This window comes from Heterocephalus glaber, unplaced genomic scaffold (assembly GCF_053883595.1).
Source record: "Heterocephalus glaber isolate CG9 unplaced genomic scaffold, H.glaber_assembly_v1.0 deba00000122, whole genome shotgun sequence".
NCBI classification, from domain to species: domain Eukaryota; kingdom Metazoa; phylum Chordata; class Mammalia; order Rodentia; family Bathyergidae; genus Heterocephalus; species Heterocephalus glaber.
The window spans coordinates 17,767,894-17,795,368 of record NW_028258138.1 but is presented as its reverse complement, the minus strand read 5'-3'; the positions used below and the strand labels follow the sequence as shown (position 1 = coordinate 17,795,368).

Below are 27,475 nucleotides of genomic sequence, written 5' to 3'. Positions count from 1 at the left end.
CTAGGACAAGAACAGAAAGACAAAAAAGAAAAAAAAAGAAGAAAGTTTGTAGGGAATAACTCAATGGCACTGAATGTTACCTGATAGATTTTTCTCATATTGTAAAATAGTGCGGAATCTGGGCTTAACCTCTTAGTTGTCTTTCAGGGTTGTTGTTTTATTTTGATTTGTTTAGTTTTAGTTTGTTTTTTTTTTTAATACCTGACCTATCTGTAATGAAAATGCAGCCTGCAAAGTACTCAACCTGTCATAGGTTGTTAATACATAGTTGGATAAATGGAAGTAAGTATATGTCATAATGTTGTAGAATTCATTATGTCCTTGAATCTGAGGGCATAATGCATTCCTCCCTGTTGTTCTTTCTCTCTTCAAAAAGAATATAAGGGTGACAACTTCTGTCCTTCATATCAGTTAGTGCAAACACACTTTGAAGTCAGAAAGCTTGCTGTTTCTGGTAATGCTTTTTGTATTTTCAGATGAGTGCCAACTTGAAAGCTGATGCAACAATCATGGAGTTGGCATTCTGTGAAAAATGTGACATGAGATTAAATACCAGGCTTGAATTTTGTCCTTGTGCCAGCTCTTAGTCAACTATGTTATTTAGTAGCTGAGACCTTAGTTCCAGAGTTACACATGCCATAGCTTCTAGTGAATTAATACCAGAGTCTACTAGACAGGGAGAAAAAACATGATATTATGAGAATTTTTAACAAAATTTCAGGCAAAGACTGTTACATTAAAGAGTAGCACTGCCATATTTGACTTGTCTTACCAGATCCCACAGTTTTTCTTGTCTGTCTTAAGTTAGGTTTATAGTCACTTAAGATTATAGATTAAATACAGAGTTACCAAAAAAATGTATACAGCAGGAAAAGAAAAATTTGTGTAAATATTTTAATGCTAAATTCATGAGACATCATGAGATTAATACAAGTTACCTTTGGCCTCTACAATTACAAGAGGTAATTGCTCAAAGTGGTGGCCATTGGTTTAGGGACATTTTATTAGGATGGTGACCTGCTGAAGTGTGTGCGCAACTTTTTTGGCAGACTCTGTATATGGTATTTTAGATGTTAGAAAATGTGTTTGTATCATGACTAGTAAAACTACAGCTGAATCCCTGGGAGTGAGAGCGAGAGGTTTGCACCTTCATCGATATGATATACAGACATACACCGATACACATTTTTCAAGATAATTATAATGGGAGCTTGTTTTCAAGGTGGTGACAGAAACTATCTGGAAGTCAGAATTATTTTTTCTTATCATTTGCCATTGTGTGAAATGCATTCACAGTATGAAGATTTGAAGGAAAAAGAGCTCTAATGTTCAAAGAATATAGAATTGTAATTAATGATATTCATAGCCAGATAAAGTAATAGCGATCATAAATCCTTTAATTTTATTAACTTTGTGATCAGAGACTTAGAGTGAACCCTGATCTTCAGTATGTGGCATTGGGTACAAGTGAGAAATGACTTGAATATGTTAATGAATTTAGATAAATTGTCACCACTAATTAAACACCCTTACTTATTGATGATAGACATTACCACCTTTAAATACATTTACAGGGTGAATAATTGCCTTTTGGTGTGAAGAGTCCAACCCAGACTCCAAAGCTAGAGAAAACTGCCACTTTAAATCAATTTCGTAGTTTATGCCCCCCTCAAATTACTAACTCAGTAGTTAAACTAATTTCATTTTTGGCAAAGAATTAAAATATATGACAATTTAGATAATTAAATTTGTTCTTATAATTTAGTTATTATGCACAAAAATTAAGTCTTATTTAGTGCATCCACTTAACATTAAACCAGAGACAAGAGCCTTAACTATGATTGAGATAAAATTATGTTATATTTTGCCCTGGTCTAGCTGGATCCAGAAAGAAGTTTATTTGACCAAGGAGTAAAGACAGATGGAACTGTACAGCTTAGTGTACAGGTAATTTCTTACCAAGGTAAGTTCCTTTTAGTGAGTTATTTAAAAGTTCAGCTCATGTTTTTCTGATATAGTCATTCAGTTTTCTAAGTTGTAGCATTTTAGAGGTTTGGTTAAATGATTTAATGAGATGCTGTGTAGCTAAATAATCATGTTTTTTGGTTTAGTTATTGAATGTCAGGAAGCAGAGTGTAACGTATTCCACCCAATTTAAAACAAAGGGATATATTATACAATAGTAAATAACAGAATCACAAAGTGGTCCAGAAGAACAGGTTCTTGCTAACTTCCTAAGAATGCCTTGGCCACACTGCAGAGCTACACTCCCGAGAAAGCTGGTGCTCTCCCATGATCCAGGAAGCAGCGTCTGGAAACTACCACTATAGGTGTCGACTTGGCACTGTGCTGCCTTTACATTGAGCCACACTAGTCAAAAAATAGATGTCATGTTCCTGCTTGGCACCTCTTAAATCATTTCCGAACAGAAGTCTTATACCAGTGAATCTAGAGCCTAAATCACATGCAGAACCCCAGCTGCAAGGAAAATGAGTGTCTATCCGTTAGCACAGAGAGAAGAATTTGCAGAGGATGTAGTGATCCAGTCAGTATATCCATCAGTGTTTTACTGTTCCTATGTAAGTGCTCAAGTCAGAAAATAAATTTAGAAAGCCATTTTGGTGGGTTGAATTTTAGTTTTTAAATAGTGCAGTTGTTTAAGATTTCTAGTAAGTTTTAAAATAATTTAATCTCTGAAGATACTGTATTGCTGAAACGAATAAACCAAAGTTTTCTTTGGACCTTGAAAACCATATTTATCTGCTTCAGATCCTTAATTCCCCCATGATTATTGTTGCAGATAGGAAAGAAATTCATTGGTTTTATCTTTAAAAGCCCAGTGACCTCTCAGTGCAAGTTGTGTAGAGTTGACTTGAAGCCATAAAAGTATGAAATTTGGATGGAGGATCAGGGAATAAATGCTAGGAAAATACTGGTTTTTAATTTTTTTCGTCATTGTATATTTGAAAAAGTAACATTATACCACCTAATGAATATTAGTACATTTTCTTGTACTAGTTTTCATGAGAGAATGAAATTGTTACTTTTTCTTTCCAATTTTCATTTATTAGATTTGATACAGATTGTGACAGATTCAGTAAGCTATTGCTTTTCTTAGAGCTGTTATTTTGTCATTAGTATCTGAAATTATTTCATAAAGGGGGCTAGTTTATTCTATTTGAATGGTATATCTTAAATGTTTTGATGCTGGGTAAATAGGCATTGAGTTTCTTTATTCATTTTTTTTTAAATCTTAAGGATAGGTAGCTCCTCATTTATATTCTCCCTTGTCTAGATTTTATTTTTTATTCTATGTTAGTACTTTTATTTGTGATAGAAACTGCTTTTTTCCCCCCCTAATACTTTTTTTAGGCAGGGTTTATATGTGTGTGTTTAATAATCGTAGAAAAGTTTCAAAACTAGGTAAAGAATTCTTGGAACATGGTGTGTGGTGACACATGCCTCTACAACAATTGGGAGGCTGAGGCAAGAGGATTGCATGTTTGAGGACAGCCTGGGTAACTTAGGCCCTGTCTTAAAAATAAAAGGCCCTGTGGATATAGCTCAGTGGGAGAACACTTGGCTTGCATGAATGAAGCCCTGGATTCAATCCCCAGTACTGGGGTGGGAAAATATATATATATTTGCTTTTGTTCTGCCACACAGTATTTTGTTCCACTTTTTAAGGACAAGTTGCAGGCACCATCCCTTTCTGTCTCTAAATATATCATCAGTATTTCTTTTGTTTGTTTTTTTGCAGACTCCCTTTTATTCATAATTTGTGTGGTTTTTTAAAAAATTCACAAATCTGGTACATACAGGCAGTTAAAACTGGTTATCACTGATAATCAGAAGCCTCTGGTATGACAGTCTTCATGAAAACATACTGTAAAATGAGAATACACAACAATAATCTCTTTGAAAGTAATGGTTGCAAACATCCATGTTTCTAAGAAAATATAACTTTATGTATATATGTATTTTAAGCAAGCTATACCTCTTACATAAATTCAGACAATGAGTGTGCAATCATAGTATTTTATGGGGAAAATAATTTTAATTATGATCTAAATGCTTTTAAGTAATTAGAGTCCCTTAGATTATATGTAGAACATAAAGACATTTGCCCCTAATTTACAACAGATCAAAAAGAGATGAAAAATGGTAAGTAGGATTACCATTATCAAGTGTATTTTTCTTTCTTTTTTTTGGTACCAGGGATTGAACTCGGGACCTTGTGCTTGCGAGGCAGGCAGTGGAACCACTGAGCTAAATCCCTGGCCCATTACCAAGTGTATTTAACCAAAATCTTTAGGTACAAATTGGAAAGTGTCCCAATCCCAGATAATTTAGAGAATTGACCAAGAAGAGAACAGTTTTTAAAGTTAAGGAATTAAGCTCTCAACTAAACTAATTTTGGTATCATCAGTATTTCTTTGAAAAAAAAGATTATTTCATATGAACACAATACAGTTACCAAAATCAGGAAATTAATATTGATGCAATATTGTTACAGACATTCTATCAAATTTTATTCATTGTCATAGGCTGGTGTTAACTTTTCTATATATAATGGTAAAATATTTAATAGGTAGTTTTTCTCTACCATCTGGGAACATTGTTTTTTTTGAGACTTGTGTTTTCAGTTGAATTTATATATATATATGTGTGTGTGTGTGTGTGTGTGTGTGTGTATATATATATATATTTAATTCCCTGTGAAGGAATTGAGCCGAAGCTAAACATCCTTGAAATTGTGAAAACTGCGGAAACTGTTGAAGTAGTTATTGATCCAGATGCTCATCATGCTGAAGCAGAAGCACATCTTGTGGAAGAAGCTCAAGTGATAACTCTTGATGGCACAAAACACATCACAACCATTTCAGACGAAACTTCAGAGCAAGTGACAAGATGGGCTGCCGCACTGGAAGGTTATAGGAAAGAACAAGAACGCCTCGGGATACCCTATGGTAATAAAAGATGTGATTATTTATTAGGTAGAATAATAATTAAGTTTGAATAGAAAGCACTAAGAGAGTGAGTTACAATCTGTTTTAAATGTAAAATTTTTAGGAAGAATGTTTATCTCTTTTTTTAAACTGTGACACACTTAAGCACATATGATGAGTACCTAGAGGCTAGGTATACAAAGAAGTGTAAAACAAAATTTGAAGAAGAAGATAGATGAAAAGCAAAAATAATCATAAAGGTAACATTGAAGATGTCAGTAATTTGTATAACTGAAATATGCTGTTAGAATCTCAGAGGGATCCTAGTGGCCTGAGAGAAAACTGGAGGAGAGTTTATGACAAAGAAAAAACTATTATGCAGTGGACGCTGCAGACAGGAACCATTAGGTACAAAGTGTTAAGCTAGAAGGTTGCATGAGTCATGATAACATTGAGTGGCTGAGAAGTTGTTCTGTTAACTTTATAAAACTACTTTGGATCAGTGGAAGTGATAATTGAAAACTAAATGTGACAGTGATGTATGCTGTAAGTTGGAGCAGCAAATGGAGTGGGTGGAGAGAAAGCAAGAGCATATTATTGTACTTTATTCAACAGTGATAATGTCCAGGTTAGCCTAAATGAGGTGATTCTTTGAGAGTGGAACTCTTAATTTTAAACCATTTGAGATTTATGGAGGTATAAGAAGATATTTTAAAAATCACTGGTGACTTTTTTTGTCATGTTGTTATTACCCAATAGAAAGTTTCAGAAATGATTAATATTTTCATAGGAAAGTATTGTTTCAGGTTTCTTTTTCTGTACCTAAGGGTTGTTCTTTGGTTAATTTGCTAACTCTGAGCAGTATTAAAATGACTGACTAAAATGCAAAATATATATTCATATCCCTTATTAAGACTTGAAAAGATAGACATGCTGAGATTGTCTTCTAGTTCCTTTAAAAAGCAACTCCTTTTTTGAACTTCAGAATTGTCAGATACTAACATTTTAAAATACTTTATATTCACACAAAAAATAGACTATTACAGATATACTTGATTTATATCTTAACTAGTTATCCAGTTCTCCCTTGGCCCCCAGAGTAAGCTCTAGTATTTATTGTACATCTTTTAAGTTCAGAGAAAGGAAAAGTCTTAGGAAAAAGCAGTTCTCTTAATAGCTGACCTGACTTCGGTCCTGTTGCCCAGCACGTGTGCTTTTCTTTACTGAGGTGAGTCACTACTGACTTCATTTTACGGTAGTCTCCAGTAGACTAGTTGAAGTTTCCTACCCATTTCTGTCACTTCACTCGCGTTCCTATGATTTTATGTTTAGAAAATTCTTCTACTAGGGTCTTAGAGCAAATAGGCAGAACATGCCTGACAAATTTGGTGTGTTAAATCAGAAGTCCTCATTATTGAAAAAACAAATCCAAAAACAAATGTTTTTCCCTGAGTTTCTTGATCTTGATAGTTTTTTGTTCATTTTGATATAAAATTTTTTCTTGGGTTTTTTCTTTGTGACGCTGGGGACTACACCCAGGATTCTGCACTGAGCGGAACTCCCAGCCTACCCCACACACTTTTTTTCCTGAGACAAGATCTCACGAAGTTGTCCAGGCTGTGACCAAATTTGCAGTCCTCTTGCCTCAGCCTCTCAGAGTGCTGGTATTACAAGTGTGCACCGCCGGGGATTTAGCTCAGTGGTTTCACCGCCTGCTGCGCATGCGCAAGGACCTGAGTTCGATCCCCGGTACCAAAAAAAAAAAAAAAAACAAGTGTGCACCACCTTGCCCAGTATTTCGTGGGCTTTTAAGAAAGGTGTACTTTTGGGTATCTTTTCAAACTTGACAGAACCTCTTCCTGTTTTCAAGTACTGTATTCTGGAATAAGACAGCTTGCTTTCCTTATTTATGTGCACCTCTCCTGGAAGTAATTCTTGGCTGAGTTTGAAAACCTCTCAAGAGCTACCCTTCTGCAGTCCTTTAAACCTTACTACGGATCCTTGTACTTAGCTGTTGAATAAGGCAAAACTGTTTTTCAGCCATTACTTTCAGCTTGGCCTTTTGTGCGCCCTCCCCTTTCCCCCACCCTCACAGTGCTGGAGAGTGAAGTCAGAGCCTCACACTTGCTGGGCAAGTGTTCCACTACTGAGCTAGGTCTCCGGCCCTGGTTTTTCTGTTTGTTTGTTTTTGAGACAGGGTCTTGCTATGTAGTCCAAGCTGGCTTTGAACTCATGGCAATCTTCCTGCCTCAGCCTCCCAAAAGCTGGCCTCACAGGTATGCACCGCTGCATCTGGCCTGTTTATTTTATTTTGAGACAGAATTTTACTAAATTGCCCAAGGTTGGCCTCACACTTGTAATCCTCTCACCTTGTCCTCCCGAGTAGCTAAGATTCATGGGATTTAGGCATATGCTACTATGCGTAGGTTTAACGATACTTAACCATGTTCAGATTTTCCTATGCTCAGAATGGATCAGATGTGTTTACTTCCTCGGTTTTTTTTTTTTTTTTTTTTTGTCTTTGTCTTCATCCCTGTGCATTGTAGGGTCCTTGAGATGTCACTTCATTTCATTGTAAACCTCTGTAGGTTTTTTGTTTTGGCCCCTACTTTTTCTATTTTTCTGTGTGCATTCAGAGAAATTGAGCTTTACTACTGTCTTCCTAAAATCCTTTGCTGCTTTGTGGAAATATTTTTTTTAAAAAATACTCTGTGGCTATCAATGCTATATTTGTATGTTTCATTCACATTTCACTATAAATTGGCTCTTGATAAATAGCTAAATACTATTTTTCCACTTATTTTCTTATTGAATAACATTGGGTGTATAATCAATACTATTTGTATAGCAATCTTTTTTTTTTTTTGGTACCAGAGATTGAACATGGGTCCTTGTGCTTGCGTAGCAGGCGGCAAACCCACTGAGCTAAATCCCCGGCCCTAATCAGTACTATTTGGATAATCGTCTTTTTAAGGCATTTAATTCAGCTCAAATTTATTAAGAGTTTCACAGGTAGAGGCCAGAAAAATAGTGATGTTTTTTATATATATATATATATATACATATGTCTTCCATTTATGAATTCAATTAGGTACTAAAAAATGATAGAGAAAATGAAATTATTTGAATATACTCTTTATGGATTTAACATATGTACAAGGCACGATGATGGGTTCTAAAAGTTTACAAATGCAGTCCATATATTTAAGACCTTAATGTCTTGTCACAGCACATCTGAGTAAAGAGGTAATTAACAGATTGCATTTTAAGTGCCATGATAACAGTAAATGCAGGACCAACAAGCCTTTTACAGGAAGGCAAAGGGAGGAAAGAGTACATGGTTCACATTTGGAGAAAAAATTCTAGCTCTTAAAATCCCATTATAGCTGGGGATTTAGCTCAGTGGTTCCACCCCGTGCTTCGCAAGTACAAGGTCCCGAGTTCGATCTCCGGTACCAAAAAAAAAATCCCATTATAATTTATTTTGGTGCAACAAATCAGACAAAGCTATAAAATATTTTGAACTTGGATAATTTGTTCTCTCCAAGATAAACACATATTTTCCTACTTGGCCCACTGGAGAACAATTTTTCATTTTGTTTTCCTTGATAAAATTCCAGTCTGTAGAACCAAGTGACTCCATCAGAAATTTAGAATGAGAGATTGAAAAAGAGCTAAGGAGAAAATGCAGCAGAAAAATATTTTCCATTTCATAATGAGTTTACTTAATTTGAGGAAAAATTCTGTCGGTATTTTGTGTTTGTGTATGTATATTGACAAATTAATTACAAATATCTACAATGGAATGAGGCTAAAGATACTGTTTTTCTAGGCCCAGGGATTTAGCTCAGTGGTTCCGGCGCCCGCCTCGAAGGTGCAAGGTCGTCCTGAGTTTGATTCCAAATACCCAAAAAAAAAAAAAATTGAATTCAAGGTATTGTTTTTCTTTCTAGATCCTATCCAGTGGTCCACAGACCAAGTCCTGCACTGGGTGGTTTGGGTAATGAAGGAGTTCAGCATGACTGATATAGACCTCACCACACTCAACATTTCGGGAAGAGAATTATGTAGTCTCAACCAAGAAGATTTTTTTCAACGAGTGCCTCGGGGAGAAATTCTCTGGAGTCATCTGGAACTTCTTCGAAAATGTATAAAATTAGAGTTATTATCTGTTTATCTTGTAACTTAAGCTTAATTTTATTTCTTTATAATTTTTTATCTTAATTGTTCATTGATAACAAGCAGTTAAATAACAAGCAATTAAGTAATAATATAAGGCAGTGGTGAGATCTCTTCTATATATTCTTAATCCATGTAGTAATCCACAGATTATTACTTTCTTTATTTTTCAGATAGGAAAGTGAGTCTTTGATAGCCCCAACAAAGTGACAGAGCTAGGGAGTGACAGGGCCAGGATCCTAACCCAGGCTTACACTGGAATCCAAATTCTTAAATCAAATCTTGTGCTCTACCCTATTTTTTTTCATGTATTCCATTTGTTGCCTTCTGTTTCTTCAGTCTGTTCTTCACTTTACTGTTCATTTTCTGGAAATTTAAGATTGACTATTGATAGGTGGCTTTCCTCCCATTTTCTTAATGGGATGAAATGTTTTTTAATTTCTTTACCAATAATTGAAAGTCTTGAGAAAGAAGAGAAATCTTAAAACTCACCCTTTTCAATTAGAAGCCACTGGTTATAAGTATTTCCACTTACAACTTAGGTTCTCTGGCTATTGATTATGTAGAAAAATTACAACTTATGTTCCACTTACAACTTATGTTCTCTGATGATGTAGAAAAATTAGAAACAGATTGGCTGCCCAAAAAGCAAGCTCAAATAAAACATAAAAATTATTTTTTATAATTTTAATTCATCCTATATTTCGGTGACTTTAAATTAAGACATAGACACCTGTTAAGACTTCTTAGCAGCAACCCATTTCCTAACACTGTTTTGTGTATGAGAGATGCAAGCCAGACCTACAGTTTTTTGGATATTTGGGTAAAATATGTAACATTTACGGATGAAAATAAAATGGTTAATATTTTGTTCGACAGTACCTCCAGTAAGGGAGACCTGTGGTGGAAGGACTTTCCACAGTAATCTAATGTGCAGTATTTTCAGCCAAAGTGCTTTCTCTGCTGTTGAATAAATAAGAAATGAGCTCTGGATATTTTACACTGTTTATCCATAGTTTTAATCTTGTATTGATTCATTTAGATACTTTTATTAAAGTCTCACACTGGAAAACTGATTATATTCATCGCATTTACAGGGTTTATTTCTAGTTTTAATTCTTATAGATAAATGAGTTCATTCTCTTGTTTTTACTGGTTTTACATTTTCTTCTTTGCAGAGCTCTTCAAACAAATAAGGTAAATTCTGTATTGTTCCAGTTTCTTACATTGAATCATGTTTATTGAAACATTTTCTTAAAGGAATTCTGAAAAACACAACAAAGATAGTGCTTCTTTTCCCGAATTTATTTCCAGTATCTCCCAGATCAACTCTGTTGTGGTTGTCTCTTTCTGGTTCTCCTAATGCTTCTCAAGCTGTAAAGTTCGTTCATAGACTTTTCTAGTAAGGAAAGAATCTGTACTTTTCCATTTCCATGCAGTAGAATGAGTCTTACTCAGAAAAGCTCTGCTCTGGAATTGTTGCTTTGTTTTCAACAAAGCCCCACATTCTACAAAAGGCTCTCACATAATTCCTTATTTGTCTACCCATGGTTCTTCATTCCTTTCTGGCAGGAAATCCCATCTGGTTTAGAAATCTCATGCTCAGTTCAAAATTTGTAGAATGGTAGGATGATGTGTAAGGCTATTTCTAGCAGACTTTCTTTCCCCAGTTTGTAAATCTCACTTTTCACAACAGGGTGCTTTGAGTAGTCCAGTACTCCAGTCCCTTTTGTAAAGAGAAATATGCAGAATAATTCTGAATTTTTGCTGAGCCAGAACTGTTAGTGACCCAGCTTGTTATCTGTTGATCCTGTTACCGATCCAGGGGAAGCAGTACTGGAGAGGTAAAGCTCTTTCTGCAGTTATGTATGATCAGTTACTTTCTGAGCCATCACCTGCCTGCAGTTCCCCATATGTTGAAACTTCACTTATATGTTGAAATTCCCAGTATACTGGGGGAGGATAATTAGGAAATTTTTCCATACTGTCAGTTCTACAGCATGTTTCTTGATACAAATATCTGCCTTCTGTCACCAAAGGCAAAGCTCAGTTTATTAAGGGTGTTCTTTAGGGAAGAGAATTGCTTTGTACCTTTAGTGCCTAATATTTCTTCACAAAATGACTCCCCATGCCCCAGCTTTGCCTTTAAAAACTGCTTCTGTGCCATAGCCAAGATAACAGGAGTTGTGTGGGAACATGGTATTCAGAGTACCTGTGTGCTCTTGGCCTAAAACATTCAGAACCCCTCTTTCTGTGTTTTGCCTTCTGTCTTGGGGATTTCCAGAAAACAGACCAAACTGTCCCAGAAAAGCTTCAGAGTTGATTTTCTAGTTTGACCATTGCTGGGGTATTTTCTCTTTTGCCTCTTTGGGGCTGGGGCACCTCCATTCATTTAGTTACAGTTGGGACAATTTTAATTTAATTAGCACTTTTCATCTTTGAGGTGCTTTTACAAAATTCTGGGGAAAATCTACTGCAAACATAAGACATGGAAGGCTCTTCAAAAAAGGTAACAGTTCTGGGGGTGAATGCTGAGAACTAGAAATCTGCATAAAATAGTAACATGTTCATTTCACAGAAAAGTTAATTTTGCATGGTGCCTCTTAAAATTTTCCTTTAATTCGCACAATAGTTTACCAAAATTATAGTGGGAGCTAAAATCGGAACTCAGATCTGTCTGAAGCTACTCCCATATAGTTGCTTTACACTCTCCAAACTCCATTCTACCAAAGAAAACTTTCATCTGAAATATAGGATTCTTCTTTGTCCCCCAACCATTTATAGCCCTGTGTCTGGAACTGGGTCCTGACATCGCAACCTTAGTAGAGTCTTCTAGGGTTTCCAGGACTTTTTAGAACCCAGAATTATTACTGATAAGTTCAATTTTGAGAGAAACATAGTTTATGATGGACACTAAATGGGTTGAAATAATAGTGGCTGGGATGTGCAGTTATCATTTGACAGATAAAGACTTAAAATATATTGTTGTTGTGTAAAGGTTTACATTAGGACCTTGGATAGTATAACTCACAGATTTAATAGGTATTTATATTTCAGAAAAACCATGTTCTTGGGCCTGGGATATAGCTCAGTGGTGCCATACCTGCCTGGGAAGTCCAAGGTCCTGAGTTTGATTCTTGGTACCAGGAAAAAAAAAATGTTCTTTGAGTAACTTTTCTGAACATTTAGTTAAGAGTTTTCCTAGTGTCACTTCTCTTAAAGATGCAATATTTGCCATAAAGATTAGTCATCATGTATTTTTGAGTATTTGTCTCAGTAAATTTCAGTTGTTTAATAAGTTTGTTTTTGTTTGGTTTATTAGTTTACTTTTAATTGTGAAGCTCCCTTTTAAAAGATCATGTTTATTAAGTTGAAGTTTATTGGGTTGAGATTTTTATTTCTGGTTTTAAGTGAAAACAAAATTTTTTTGTGTGTTCTTCAGATGTGTTGGCAAGCCAAGAACAACAGATGAATGAAATAGTTACAATCGATCAACGTGAGTATTCATGCCCATGATATTTGTCCATTTATCAATCAGAAATGTTTTCATTTGATACTATAAAATAATAAAAAGAAAAACTTAAAATCTTCATGATTTTAGATATACAGAAAAATAAAGTATAACTAACAGCTGTGTACACCATAAAAAGTAACTTTACATATCAGATTTACCTATTATAGATCCCAGTTTTCATTCTCTGACTAGAGAACTGACTGACCTCAACTTGATGTTTATTATTCTCTGCCTATTTTGTATTTCTACCAACTATGTAACCATAAATACATGACATTGTTCTGCACTAGGTATAGGTTTGGGTAAAATTATACTATATTGTGCATTTCCTTTTATAACTTATTTTATTCAACATTTGTGAGACTTACAGATGTAACTTGGTTTTATTCATTTTTACTGCTAAATAGTATTTTTTTAAATGCTATGAACATCATTGAAAGAGTATTTATAAGATAGTGTCATAAGGTTTCTGCACTTTCAACCTCAGTAGGTAGTGCCAAAATTTTTCTTAAGTAGATGAATGAGTTCATATTGTCATTAGCAATGGGATGTGAGTTCTTACTGAACCACATTTTTCTCTTAACACTTGTTAAACCATTTTTAAAAATAAATGTTTTTAGAACATGTTTTTATAATTCTTTGTCTAACATTTATGCAGTACTAAGATGCCATTTTTAAAACAAGAAAACTCTTACTCACCAAGATTGAGACATAAATCTGAATTAGCAATGCAAGATGTTGCAGTGGAACGCCATACCTTTATAAAGAAGTCATTTCCAGTGTAAATTGATTGCATTTAATGTCTTTCAAAATGTTTTTCTAGTGCTTGTATTAGGAGAAAAAAATATTCCCCTTTTCTTCTCCTGTAGCTGTGCAAATTATTCCAGCATCGGTGCAGTCTGCTACACCAACTACCATCAAAGTTATAAATAGTAGTGCAAAAGCAGCTAAAGTACAAAGAGCTCCAAGGATTTCAGGAGAAGATAGAAGCTCTCCTGGGAACAGAACAGGTATTTTTGTATTAACTGGTACTGTGTTTTAAAAATTTGTCAAATTAGGCATATATTATTATTTCACCATATGCAAATGTGAATGTGGACTGTTCCTCTGTCCATATTTAAACAAGATTTGTGAAAACAGAAGTTTATCTTTGCCATGGCTGAGATTTTAACCAAGGCATCTGTGTGTTGCCTTTGCCCTGTGTTAGTTTATAACTTTATGGCCAATATTTGTCCCTGTTGTTAATTTAGGAAACAATGGTCAAATCCAACTATGGCAGTTTTTGTTAGAACTTCTTACTGACAAGGATGCTCGAGACTGTATTTCTTGGGTTGGTGATGAAGGCGAGTTTAAGCTAAATCAGCCTGAACTGGTTGCACAAAAATGGGGACAACGCAAAAATAAGCCTACAATGAACTATGAGAAGCTCAGTCGTGCTTTAAGGTAAGGATTTGGGGTTTTTTTGGGGATTTTTTTCTATCAGCTTTCTAAAAAGTAACTTCTTATTCTAGTTATAAACATTGTTATATAACATACTCAAATACTCAATTTGTTCATAGATGTTTTCTTTATATATTAAAAAAGTAAAATTTTATACATATATATTAAAAATTACCTTTTACAAAAGATCTTATTAATAATCTCAAGGTATTAAGCTTTTAAAAAAGATTATTTGCCTTTACCAACATGTTTCATCTTTGAGATTTTTATCATTTACATGTCAGATAAAGATACTCTTTATTTAGCTGGGTGAGGTGGAACATTCCTATAATCCCACGATTCTGGGAGGCTGAGGCAGGAGGATCTCAAGGTCAAACCCAGCTTGGGCAACTTAGTGATGTTAGTGAGACCCTGCCTCAAAATAAAAAATATACCGGGAATGTAGCTCAGTGCACACGCCCTAGGTTCAGCCTCCAATACCACAAAAAAAGAAAGTGTGTGTATGTGTGTGTCATTTGCGTGGGTAAGTTGAGTGAATGTAAGTTTTAACAACTGTGTGGATACTATTTTCTGTTTTCACAATTAGATCCAAAATATTGATGCATTTTTTTCTCCTCCTGCAGTCTACGTAAGTCTGAATCTCCAGGGTTTACATTAGTAAAAGTGGGATAGAATAAAATTGTAATTTTTCATAAGTAATGTGAACTTATTTTGATATAACTTACCATCAGAAATTATACTTACAGTGATGGGAATTCATAGTATCTGGGAAGGGAGAACCTCATAGAATTATTCATAACCTTTTGGGAGAATGAATATGATGAAATAGTTGTGCAGTTTTATCTCTGTATTTCTAAATAACATGCTTTTATTGCTCCTTCACATTTCACCCGAACATTGTACATAAATTTGACACAAGATGATTTTGCTGTCTTCACTGTACATACATACTACTTCCATCCCTTCATTGCAACTTGATTATATGGAGATTTTGCAGATTGGTATTCACTGTTACAAAATTATGACCATTAGGTAATTTACTGTGACCATTTTTCTTTTCCTGAATGACCTTTTGTTTCCCTTAAAATTCATAATTGTCACTGTGTCCATAATAAGATAGTATGCTGTTTGTTTAAAGATAGATAATAGAGTTGAAAAGGAAGTACAGGTATAACCAAGAAAGTAGAAGCATTTGACTTAAAGAAATGACCGGGCCTGAGCATGGTCGTGAGTTTGAGGCCAGCCTGGGCTACATAGTGAGTCAAGGCCAGCCTGAACTATGTAGTAAGACCCTGTCTCAAGAGAAAAAAAAAAAAGCACAAGGGAAAGACTTATTTTTCCATCAGCAGCACTGGGGTCTTGTCTGTCTTGGAGGCTGAGGTGGGGGTTGAGACTGACCACTTCCTCGTACTGTACCAAAAATCAGTTCTGTGAGCTAGCTCCCACTGCTAAAAAATAGTAATACACGTAGAGACTTCAAGACTTCAGACAATGGGTAAATACATTTAAACAAAATTAAAAGGACTAATTCTAAGGGAAAAGATCAATAAATTTGACCACATTTAAATTAAGAACTTCTGGTCATCAGAAGCCGTCATTAAGAGAGTAAAGAGCAAGCCATACATATCTGACAAAAATTGTATGTGAAATATCTGAAGAACTTTTGTAATCGACAGGAAAACAATTTTTTAATGGGCAGAAGACTTGCAGAGACACTTCAGGTACGAGGATATCCAGATGGCTAAATATGTAAAGGTGCACAATCTCATAGAAATCAGGGAAATGCAGTTTGAAACCTTAATGACGTGGGTACAACGCACCTCCCAGAACTGCAGTATGAAAAAGATCGCCAGTCCCAAGTGTTAGCCAGGACATGGAGCAGTGGGAATGCTTCCATACTTTCAGTAGAAGTGTGTAACCTGTAATCCAGCAGTTGCTTTGCTAAGTAGATACCAAACAGAAATATCCATGAATGGCGACACACATAGCAGCTTGTTGATGACATCCAAAAATCAGAAACCATCCAAATATCTATCAGCAGTACAGGGAGTAAATTAGTTGTGGTATATTTATACAGTACAATGCTGTGCATCCATAAAAATGAACTGCTGCAAACTGATGTGGAAGGGAAGGGATCCAAAAGACCACATAGCATATCAGTGTATTTATTTAATAAAGCTTTAAAAAACAGGAAAGGTAAATTACAGCACTTGGGGATACATATTTGGTTGATAAATATAAAGCAACAGTGAAATTACTGTTATGAAGCAAGCTTGTGTTTACCTGTTTCGCAGGACAGGGCACATAGAAGAGATTCTAGGTGCTGTGCACTGTTCTGTTTAAACAGGTGAATGTTTGGTGTGGGGTAAGTTGCTGAATTAACATGTGTGCCTTTTCAGAAGGTTGTGATATATTTCATAATTAAAAAGATGTAAAAAGTTCAAGTTTAAAAAAAATGAGGGAAGAAGAAAGGGAAATCATATCTATAAAAATACAAGTACTGTGTACCTTTTTTACTGTTTTTCTTTCGGTTTGGGGTTGGTTGGTTTGATACTGGGGATTGATTATTGAATCCATGGCACTTTGCCACTGACCTACATTCCAAGCCCTTTTTATTGTAAGAGAGGGCCTCACTAAGTTGCCAGGCTGGCCTTGAATTTATAATCCTCCTGCTCTGGAATTACTTGCATGCACCACCACACCCAGCTTACTTTCTTCATTTTAGGGACAGAGCAGATGCAGTGAATGCTCCTATATATACTTCTGAGATGCATCCACTAAATTGAAGAAAAGTATTAAGTAACATTAAAATTTGTGTGTGTATTCCTTTACCTATTACTAAGAAACATGATTATACCAATTCCATTTTCCTCCTAGGAAGGTAAAACTACTTTCCTTCTCTATTTTCCTTTTCTCCCAACCAACTTATTTATTAAACCCTTGTATGTTAATATAGAAATTTTCTTGAGAAATTGGGAGTCCCTGCAGCATTTGCATGACAAGCAATTGGTTTGTGGGCTGAGATTCAAATTCCATATTAAAACGCAAGACCACCCAATGTATAAAGTGCCTCTGACTGGGAAATCAAACATGACTATTGCAATTTGCTGTTCTGGAATTAAAGAAAGATAACATAATTTCCTGCTTATAAGTCAGAGTTCATTAATAGATAATTAAGCTGAGTGAATTTCAGAATAAAACCTTGGTAAATGTGGTAATTTACATACAGGTACTTTTGCAAATAGTCATTGCTTAATAACAGCTCTTTCAGTAGACAATGCAATTTTGAAATAAATACTTCACAATATGCCAGCCTAGAAAAGAGCTTGACTTACGTTTTTTCCCATGTTGGAACTGTTAGTGCATAGTGGTAAATAAAGTGTTTTGCAGTTAACATAAACCTTCTACAGTGCTTTTCTCAACTATGCTTATGAAGGTTTAGATACATTGTTTCTTTATAAGGCCCTTTTCCTGTTACTCTGTATCTTGTTCTTTTAACCCGTTTACTCTTCTGAAGCCCCTGTTGGGTTTGGATTGTTTCTCTGAAATTTGGAAAGCATGTATATGGTACAACGATAAAGATAAAGGCATATCTACATCATGTAGGATTTTATACAAGACAGAAAAGTGGATCTTTCAATCTATGGGATATGCATATTAAATATTTTTATTATCTGGATTATTTGTTAATATAGCTTATATTTTATAGAGGGCTAATTTTGTGCCAGTCATTGTGTGCTAAGTACTTTACAAAGATTATCCCCTTAATCTTTAGTAAATCTGTTAGGGTAAGTACTGTTTTAACATCATTTTATAGATAAGGAATAAAAGCTTAGAGGAAGTGGGATTTTTTCCTATGATCTCTAAAAGGTAAGAAGTCCAAGTGCTAGGTTTTGAGTCTTGATTTTCTGACCCAGAAGTCCTTGTTAGGTTCTAGTGCCTCTCCCAAGATTTCCATTTTGTCTTTATTTACCAGGTCTGTTTTTAAGTCAGTGTTTTATTACAGTTGTTGAGAATTTTCTTTGAAGCCTAAGTAGTAAGATTTTGGAGTACTTAGCATTGAAATTTAGCAAATAATGTTTTGGAGTTTCCTTGGATTGTACCACTAAATACTCATATTCTCGGTAAGTTTGTTATCTGCAGCTGTGGTGGATACAGTACTCTACGAGGCTTTTGCTTATGAAATAGTCCATGAAATGTAAGAAGTCCAGATTCTTCATTTTTTTTATATACCCTTAATGTATTTTTCTATTTTTAAAGGTATTATTACGATGGGGACATGATTTGTAAGGTTCAAGGCAAGAGATTTGTGTACAAGTTTGTCTGTGACTTGAAGACTCTTATTGGATACAGTGCTGCAGAACTCAACCGCTTGGTCACAGAATGTGAACAGAAGAAACTTGCAAAGATGCAGCTGCATGGAATTGCCCAGCCCGTCACGGCAGTAGCCCTGGCCACTGCTTCTCTGCAAACTGAAAAGGATAATTGAAGCTCAGGAGCTTCTGAGAATCTAAGGTCTTTCTTAAACATTAGAGCAAGCATTGCTCTTACCTTTGTTACTGAATTTGAATCTTCTTTTATTTCTAAACTGTACAATCTGATGCATGATTTTTTTATAGATATTTCATACTCTTGTGAACTTGGATCTTTTTACTTTGAGCATATATTTTAGCATATGTGTATGTTAAAGGATCAGCACAGTGTCTGCACTGTGAAAGCAGCTTCACTGTGGGATAGTTTGTTAAACAGTCAGGAAAGCTAAACTGGTCAGTATTAATGTCTAGACCTACCAAAAACAGCCATTAGCATCTGAAGATGAAAAATAAATGAAGTATCCCAGGAAACAGTCTGGTTTAACTATTTTTAAACTGTAACTGTTTCCCCTCTCTGCTACTTTAGATGTTGCTTTACATAGAACCAGAAAATGGAATTTCTCAGCTAAAGCATGTGTGCCTGTTGCATCTAATCAAGCAGAGCTAAAATGTCATATCAAATACAGTTATAATATTAATAAACTACTAAACTAAGTATCAGGTTATTAAAGTAATTTATATATTTGCAAGTAAAGGACAATAAGAAGTTGACTAACAAAGGAGCAGTGCTAAAGAAGGAGATCCAGGTTTAAATCTGGCTTAACTCAAGCCCATGTTAAGGGTTGTCTGCATAGATTATTCATTATGTCAGGCCAAGGACTTAAATTATTTTGAGAGAGGCATTTAATTCTAATAAACCAGGTATTACAAAAATTCTAAAATGATCTCTGTTTTTCCTGTCAGAGATTTAAAAATTTTTGAAAAAAGTTTACCTCAGCTATAAAATAAAAGTTGTTTGGTTTGGTATGACTTCCTTTTATTCTTTAACTAGTCTGTAGTATCTGTTTATTGTGCAGAACAACTTATATATTCCCATGGACCTGATGAGATGAAGACTAAATCAGACAGCAATACTTTACCTTTCAAGATGTTAGTAAATTACTTCCAAATAATTATAAAAGGAAAAACTTGACCTCCATTTTAAGCAGTCTGCTCTTTAAAACAAAACTTCCCACTTTTCCTTTTGAATATTATATATGATGTATATACAAATGTATACATGTCCGATTGACCACTTTACACATACACATTATGTGTGAAGACATAGATATTCAAAAGGGTATTAATTTATTTTTAAAAATCTTTAAAATTAAGTAATTCTTATATAAAATTCCTTACTATGAGCTAACACTAAACAAAGATAGTTACAAGGTATGTCTTGTCTTTTCTCTTTTTGTTGTTTGTTTCAAGGCATTATACATGAATCATGATATGAGAGACTGGCAAATAGCTTTTCTAGCAGAAGGTTGTTCCTCAAATACTATATACATCTTCTCCCTCATCATTTCCTTTAAATTCATTCCCCAGAACAGCTTTATAAGAGCTCAGCTTTCCAAGAGCTTAGTTAATGCTGTTGACTATTAGGAGGAAAGAACCATAGTGGTACAGGCCAGGTGGCACTACCAATATTAGGATCTGGAGTGAGTCCGAGGAGGGCAGGGATCCTAAGGACAAGGAAGAAGGCTCTCTGGTCTCTCTTTCTGGTAATTGAAGTCATAATTTTAAATGCTGGGCTAAAGGACTATAAGCATGTATTGTTCATTTTTACTGTATTAAATTCTTTAATCTGCTATAAATACTTAACAAGAATAACGTTTATATCTTTCATTTTTACTTTTTTATAAACAGACAGTAGACTGACAGATTACTAATACAGTTTGGACACTGATTTTAAGAATATCTGAGTAGAATAACAATATGAAATAATATATTTTAGAAGTCCTAATTTCAGATAAGAAATATAGGTATCTATAAATAAGGTTTTGCACCATCTTCTGACAGCCTGAGGAGTTGACTTAAAATTTCTGGTTTATCAGGCACTCAAGTATCTTGCCTTTTAGATTGAAAATACTTATATGTTAAAAGTTTTAGCCAAGAAGACAGACTTTGTCTTCTACATGTGTATATGTTTTTAAGGCAGGAAGACCCACGTTTCTTTTGAGTTTCTAAAAATCAAACTTTTTTTTTCTCTTAAGCATTCCCCAGATTTTTTTAAAACTACATTTTATCCGTTTTCTTCCTTGAATATTTTAAATTTTATTCTCCATAATTTGAACAAACAGTTCTCATACATGATCAGATGCTATTTCATTTTTCTTCATCTCTTTCACCATCATTTTATGCACTATAACACAGGTAATGTGACTAATTTCTCCAATTGATTCAAAAAGATTTCATTAGTTTGTCTCACCTTTAAATATTTGTTCTTAATGAGGATAGTTTGCTAGGTAGTCTTTTCTTTTATTGAAAAATAACCTGTGTTATGAAAGAAAATATAATTCATACTGTTCATTTGCTGTGTTGTGAATTTTTCATAAGACAATGTAGGATATATTTAAAGGAATACAAAGTTATTGATCTTTTTGTACCTTAGAGGACAAGAACTATGAAATACCCACTTTTGTTTTACAACGTTTTTTCCATCTGAATTTTGCATTGAGCCAACTTTCATATGTTATCTTGCTAGCCTGAAGTCTGAAAATTTATGTTGGGATTGGAAAAATCAAACAAATTAGGCAGAATTGTAATATATGGTTCATCTTCATATGAGCCAACTAAATCACATTGATTTTAGTATCAATCCATGTCAGTTAATAAGGAAAAAATGTTTAGTTGTTTTCTCCCCAGATTAATGGTAATACTCAAATACAGTATTTCTTTTAAAGGGTTGTGCCTCCAAATACTTTTGTTGAGGTTGTCTGTTTTCTGCATTCATTATTTTATGCTACTGCCTTTTATAAAGAACTAGTATATCTTTGATATAGCACAAAAATGTTTTAAAATTCATGATTGCAAAACAAACCTCTGACTTTATGTCTTCAGATCTAAAGGGTATAAAATATTAATACTTCAATGTTTCACTTATTGCCAGAAAAAACATTCTCAATCTTTTGTAAAAGGGAGGAGGATTTTTGCATACATTTTTACTCTTTAAATAAAGACACTTATACTATCACAAAAACTGTGTATTTCTTTGTGGTTTTTTTGTAATTTTACATGAAACAGTTATTTTCTATTTTTATTCAGATAAAAATATTTGTGCATAAAATGTAAAAATAGTAAAATGAGAAAAATAAAATTATTATACAATATGTTCCTGTGTTGAATGTTTTTTCCTGAAAAGTCTCAAATTCCTGGGCTTTTTGGTTAAGTAAAAATCTGTCTACTTTTAATGTAGTGTACATTTGATTTCTGTATTATTTCTTTACTTAAAAACTATCAGTTTGACAGTCCCTACACACTTCGTAGAGAGGTTAGTCTAAAAAATCTAGTGAACTTCCATCCACAGACCTAAACTGTTTCGTAAGAGTAACTGGTGACCTGGTAAGATTGAATACTTCTCAAAAGGCTGATGACTGTTAAACTGTAACTCCTTAGCCCAGTCCTTTTGGGGGAGCGGGGTCCATGTTGGGTGAGTATCACAGGGTGCTTCAGACAGTACAAGAGTATAGAAGAATGAAATGGTTCTGCAGAAGATAACACCTTTCCCATTGTGTATCAGCAGTGATCACACTTGGACATGATTAAATAAATGAAATGTTTATGTGAAATAGATTGCTTTAAAAGTATGCAATCTAATATTTTCTAGTTTGAAATGATGAAAATCATCAGCTAGGATACTGTATTTGTGGTCCCAAGACTTCAGTTTTTTTGTATATGGCTTTGAAGTTTAGTTTATAAGACTGGCACTTTCTAAAAATGCTTTTTACTAATAAACTCATTGCTTTTAAAGTTTTCTGTGAAGGAACACTTATTTCTAAGTCACTTATTTCTAAGTAAAGTAAAACTGAATTAAACTTTTAAAATGATTGCTAAATTTAAAAATACAGTGCACCAGATTAAAGTGGGGAGGGAATATGCTCAACAGCTGCAGAAAAATATACAGTAAAATTCAGCAACCATTTATGATAAAAATTCTCAGCAAACTACTATCAGAATTTCCTCGATTTGGAACAAGCCTGCAGCTTTTTACATCATAGTTTGTCTTCTCTCCCAAACAAGATTTGGGAAAAGGCAATGAGATACCTGTTCTCACCATTTTCATCCACCCTTGAACTGAAGATCCTAGCCTGTTGAAATAAGGCAACAAGGGGAAAAATATATACTGTAAGAAATAAGACTGCAAAGGATGATGATCATAAATGTCAAAAATCCTAAAGAATGAATTAAAACGCTGAGTTTAGCAAAGTCAGTCTATAAAACTCAATTTTATTTGTACATACTAGCAACCTATAATTGGAAATAAAATTTTAAAGCCACTAAAAATAGTATTCACATGAAATAATGGAGAAATATAATGAAATTTGTGCCTATCCAATGAAAATCAGAACTTGTTAAATGAAAATGTAAGTGGAGAGATGATATAATGGTAGACTGGTAGACTCAATTTTGAAAATTTCATACTACAAAATGTAAACATAAATGTCAAATATCCCTAAATAGTGTAATTCTAACTGAAATTCTGGTAGTCTTTGGGGGATAGGGAAGGCAAGCCAATTATATATGTAAACACAATATTCCAGAATAGCCAAAATGTTTTGGGGAAAAAGTAGGAACTTGGTATAAAGCTTCGTATATAAATGACAGTAATGACATTATGACACTGAGATAAGCACAGACAGATCAAGGTATAGAATGGAATCCAAAAGTAGACTCAAAAACGTACATGGTTAGTTGACTTTTGACAGGTGCTAAGATAATTGAATAGGGAAAGATAGAACAACTAGATATATTTTTAAAGAAAAATGAAGCCCATTCACTACCTGATGGGCATAAATATTAACTCAAAATACCTACCTAATCATAAAAAAAGGAATTTTTCATGACCTTGGGTAGACAAAGATTTCTTAGATAACACATTAAAAAGGACAACAATTTTTAAAAATCCCATACTTCAAAAATGTAACAAAGCTGCCGGGGATTTAGCTCAGTAGTGCAGCCGCCTGCCTTGCAAGCACAAGGTCCTGAGTTCAATCCCCGGCACCAAAAAAAGGCTACAAACCTGTTCTTTGAAATTGACCAGGAAGAAAATGAAAAAGCAAAGAAATAGCAATTCCAATCCTAGACCTGTACCTGAAAGAAAACGTGCACTGAAAGATTGGTATGCTAGTGGTATAGCAGCTTTAGTCATAATAACCAAAACTAAACCCAGATGTCCATTAACAAATGACTGATAAAAGTACGAATACTCATATGATAGAATTACTACTACTACTCAGCAATAAAAAAGTGAACAGCTGCCCCAACCAGGATCTCTAGAAAAAGTCATGTCTAATCTTTAACAGAAAGGAGATCTGGCCGTGTAGGGTTCAGGACGGGGATGATTTTCTGGATTGGACACAACTTGTGGGATGGTGAGCGTAGCCTCTGTTGGGCTTTGTTGATGGATGGGCAAATTTGCCAAAGAACCCAGTGGTTCACCACTGTCGGGAGCAATGCTACATAATTTTAGGGGAAAATCATTTGGTTAGCCTAGTTCTCCTGCCTACAGCCCAGCTATGGAATTCCGAGACGTAATTGCATTTTGGCCTCCGGTCACAACTGAGACCTCAATGATCCGGTGATGCTGTCTGTGATTCTCCAGGACAAGAAACATCCTGGGAGAACAAACATCTACTCACTTCCTCATTGTTCTTGGACTGTTACATCTTGTTTACACGGATGTACTGAACTCTCTCCAAGTCATTTGTTACATTTGTTTCTCCCCAAGTACTGAGTACTGAGTAAAATGTGCGGTAAACTGGGGGCTTTCGTTTTTGCCGCCCAGAGCAGCACTGATCAGGCCCAAAGCTCAGCTTCTTAGTCTCGTTTTTTCTACCTTTTCCTGTAATTCGCCGTGTACCGCCATGGCTTGAAGGAGACTAGGACTTAACTGCAGAGGTTCTAGTAACGTCCCCTTTCCCTGTTCCCTACACACCAGTATACACCCGTTTTTTTTTTGTTTGTTTGTTTTTTTTTAACTTTGGACAGAGTCTTGCTCAATTGCTCAGGCTGGCCTGGAACTTTTAATCTTTCTGCCTCAGCATCTCAGATGGCTGAAATTACTAGGCGTGTGTAATGTTCCCAACTAAAATGTACACTTAAAATGGGCATGGGAAGTTCTGTAAATTCTACTTCAGTAAGTTAAAAACTAGCCAGGTGTGTAGCACATGCCTATAATCCCAGCACTCAGGAGACTGAAGTAGAAGATCACAGAGTTCTAGGCCAGCCTGGGCTTCACAGTGAGTTCAAGGCCGGCCTGCAATACATAGACCCTGTCTCAAATTTTAAAAAAATTAAAAATGGTTATGAGGAAAAAAAAAATGTACACCCATTTTTTAAATTTTCGGTTTCACAGATTACTCTGTCGATTTGCTGTAATTCTTTCAAAGCTTAGCAGCTCACAGGCCGATCACACCATTTTAAAATATTTTGTTGTTAAATAATGAACATGAGTTTTAACTATGATTATGGCAGTGTCAGTGGTATTTGAAAATTTCTCTGTAATCTGAGAAAAGCACTTTGTCATGTCTGCTAACAAGGTAGTTAATTTTGGAAACTTTATTCCATGACAACACCCAATTAACCCTTCTGCTGCTATTGTAGGTGTCATTGAAGTAACTAGATATGAATGCAATAAAACACTTGGATAAGTTATTGATTATATATTTATGCAACTCTCATTCACTTGCATAGAAATTTATACCAAAATCTCTAAAATAGCTATTAAAAAGGAAAAGTGATGTTATCTTTAATGCTGTGCTCTTGTTTGGATCCCAATTACAATAAATAAAAGTAAATGAATAAAACATTGAAATAACTAGAAATTAGAACAGTGGATATTCAAAAATATTGAGGAATGGCAGTAGTTTGTGTGTGTGTGTGTGTGTGTGTGTGTGTGTGATAATAACGATGCGATTATATGGAAGAAAGGGCTTTTTATCTTTTATAAATGTATATATTGAGTAAAATAATATATGTCGTATTTGCTTCCAAATGTTTCAAACCAGCAAGGCCCCCACATCCTAAGCAAGAGCTGTACTTTCAAACTACATCTCCAGCCCAAGATTTTTGAAAAGGGAGGAATAGTATGGGAGAGTCCCATGTTTTTAAAATTGTTGAAACTGGCTGGAAAAAACAAACAAACACGGGGGTTTACCGTACTACTCCATTGAGTATCTGTGAATTTTTCCACAAAAAAATTAAACAATCATAAAGAAGCTTACCTAAAACAAACATCTTGGATGTAACAACGTCATCTACAAAATCATACCGAGTCTTAAAAACTGTATCACTAGGTGAAGAATGCTGAAAGCCTCGTGCTCTGATATGTGCCGTGGGGAAGGAGGTGAGGCCTGATTGGAGGCGGGTCACTGAGGGCGTGGCCCCCCCAGTTACGCCTGCTTCCCAGCTCTGCCTTCTCTCTGCTTCCTAACCTCCATATGCAGGAGCCTCTTGCTGGAGGCCCTGCCACCATGTCTTTTCCGCCTTAGAGCCAGCGGACCATGGACTACACCCGCGGGCCGAAGTAAGCCTCTCCTCCTTTCAGGTGTGAGTGTCAGGTGCTATGTCTCTGTGACAAGAAACTGGCTTAAAACTAAGTTCTGTTTGCTTACAGTGTTGGGGATCAAACCCAGCAAGGGCCTTACACATACTACAGCAAGAGCTGTACCACTAAGCCACACCCCCAGCCCGAGATTACTAATTTCTGTTTACCAAATAGGAGGTAGTCCTTTTACATATCAGATGTATTACTGAAAAGTTGTACACAAATAAAATATTGTAAGTACAGCTGTTAGCAAAATTTTATATACTTTTTGCTCTGAAAAGCTGCATTCATACAGAAGGAAAGGAGATTCGTACTTAAATTTCAAATTACAGAGGAGAGATATTTCTGAAAAACACTTAGTGGAACCTCTGAAGGAGGATGAATAAACATTTGTGTTAACCAGCCCTTGCAACTATTTAACAAGAAATAAGAGCCACAAATTACGACGAGGTAACACATTTTAGTAACATGGAAATTTGATTCGTCAAACCATTAATTCTAGAACTAATCCCTGCTCTGGGAGTCTAAGGCTGGAGCATCAAAAGTTGGAGTGCAGCCTGGGCAATTTAGCAATTTATACCCTGTCTCAAAAATGGGGAGGAGGAGGAGAGGGGAGGGAATGTAGCTCAGTGTGAAGCCCCTGGTTCAGTCTCAGTACTGGAAAGGGGAGAGGAGGGGAGGGGGGGGGAATTGATTCTAAAACACTTTCAAGACTTATTTTCTTAGTACCCTCAGGGAAGAAAGTCCAACTTCCTTAGTTCCTTAGCATGAGAAAGAGGATAGAACTGGCTTCTATCTTTCTCCGGGTTTCAGTCTCTCTGACCCTCCCTCCAGGGAGCATTGCTGATCATCATTAGCCCATGGTTTAGATTTGTACATTCAAAGAGTTTGACTCCTTGGCCCTCTCCCTGTGGGGAGGGGGGAGTACATTTTTTAACCTTAGCTGTTACAATGTGTACAGTGTTGTATTTGGGGCATTAGTCTTCAGAATACATATTGATAGCATCTTATATCACTTTGTTTTATAGACAAAGAAAAATTATTGTACCAGAGAACTGATTTTTAAATGGCTATTTAGAATATTATTCCATTGAAATCTAGATCTGCTGATACACATTATTGGCAGTATCAAGATAGCCCAGGAAAATGAATAAAGAAAAAATCAACTGAGCATATTGGAAATCTTATTAATCACATATGTTTATCTAATTGTCAGAAATTATACCCATTTAAGATTTAAATATACATTTATATGAATGTATTTTATCTTTCT

At 35.1% G+C, this 27,475-nt stretch overlaps 1 protein-coding gene across 3 annotated transcripts in view; it reads left to right on the top strand.

Moving 5' to 3' along the window:
• The window catches only part of Gabpa (GA binding protein transcription factor subunit alpha), a 33,530-nt gene extending 11,764 nt beyond the window's left edge, over positions 1 to 21,766 (top strand). For all 3 annotated transcript variants that reach the window (XM_004842223.4, XM_004842224.4, XM_004842225.4), the window contains exons 4-10: positions 1,879 to 1,963; positions 4,725 to 4,970; positions 8,903 to 9,097; positions 12,571 to 12,624; positions 13,512 to 13,652; positions 13,893 to 14,085; positions 18,343 to 21,766. In XM_004842223.4, the coding sequence (XP_004842280.3) occupies positions 1,879 to 1,963; positions 4,725 to 4,970; positions 8,903 to 9,097; positions 12,571 to 12,624; positions 13,512 to 13,652; positions 13,893 to 14,085; positions 18,343 to 18,571 (1,143 nt within the window). In that variant the 3' untranslated portion in view covers positions 18,572 to 21,766. The remainder of the gene's footprint in view (positions 1 to 1,878; positions 1,964 to 4,724; positions 4,971 to 8,902; positions 9,098 to 12,570; positions 12,625 to 13,511; positions 13,653 to 13,892; positions 14,086 to 18,342) is intronic.
• Positions 21,767 to 27,475: the final 5,709 nt, after the last annotated feature.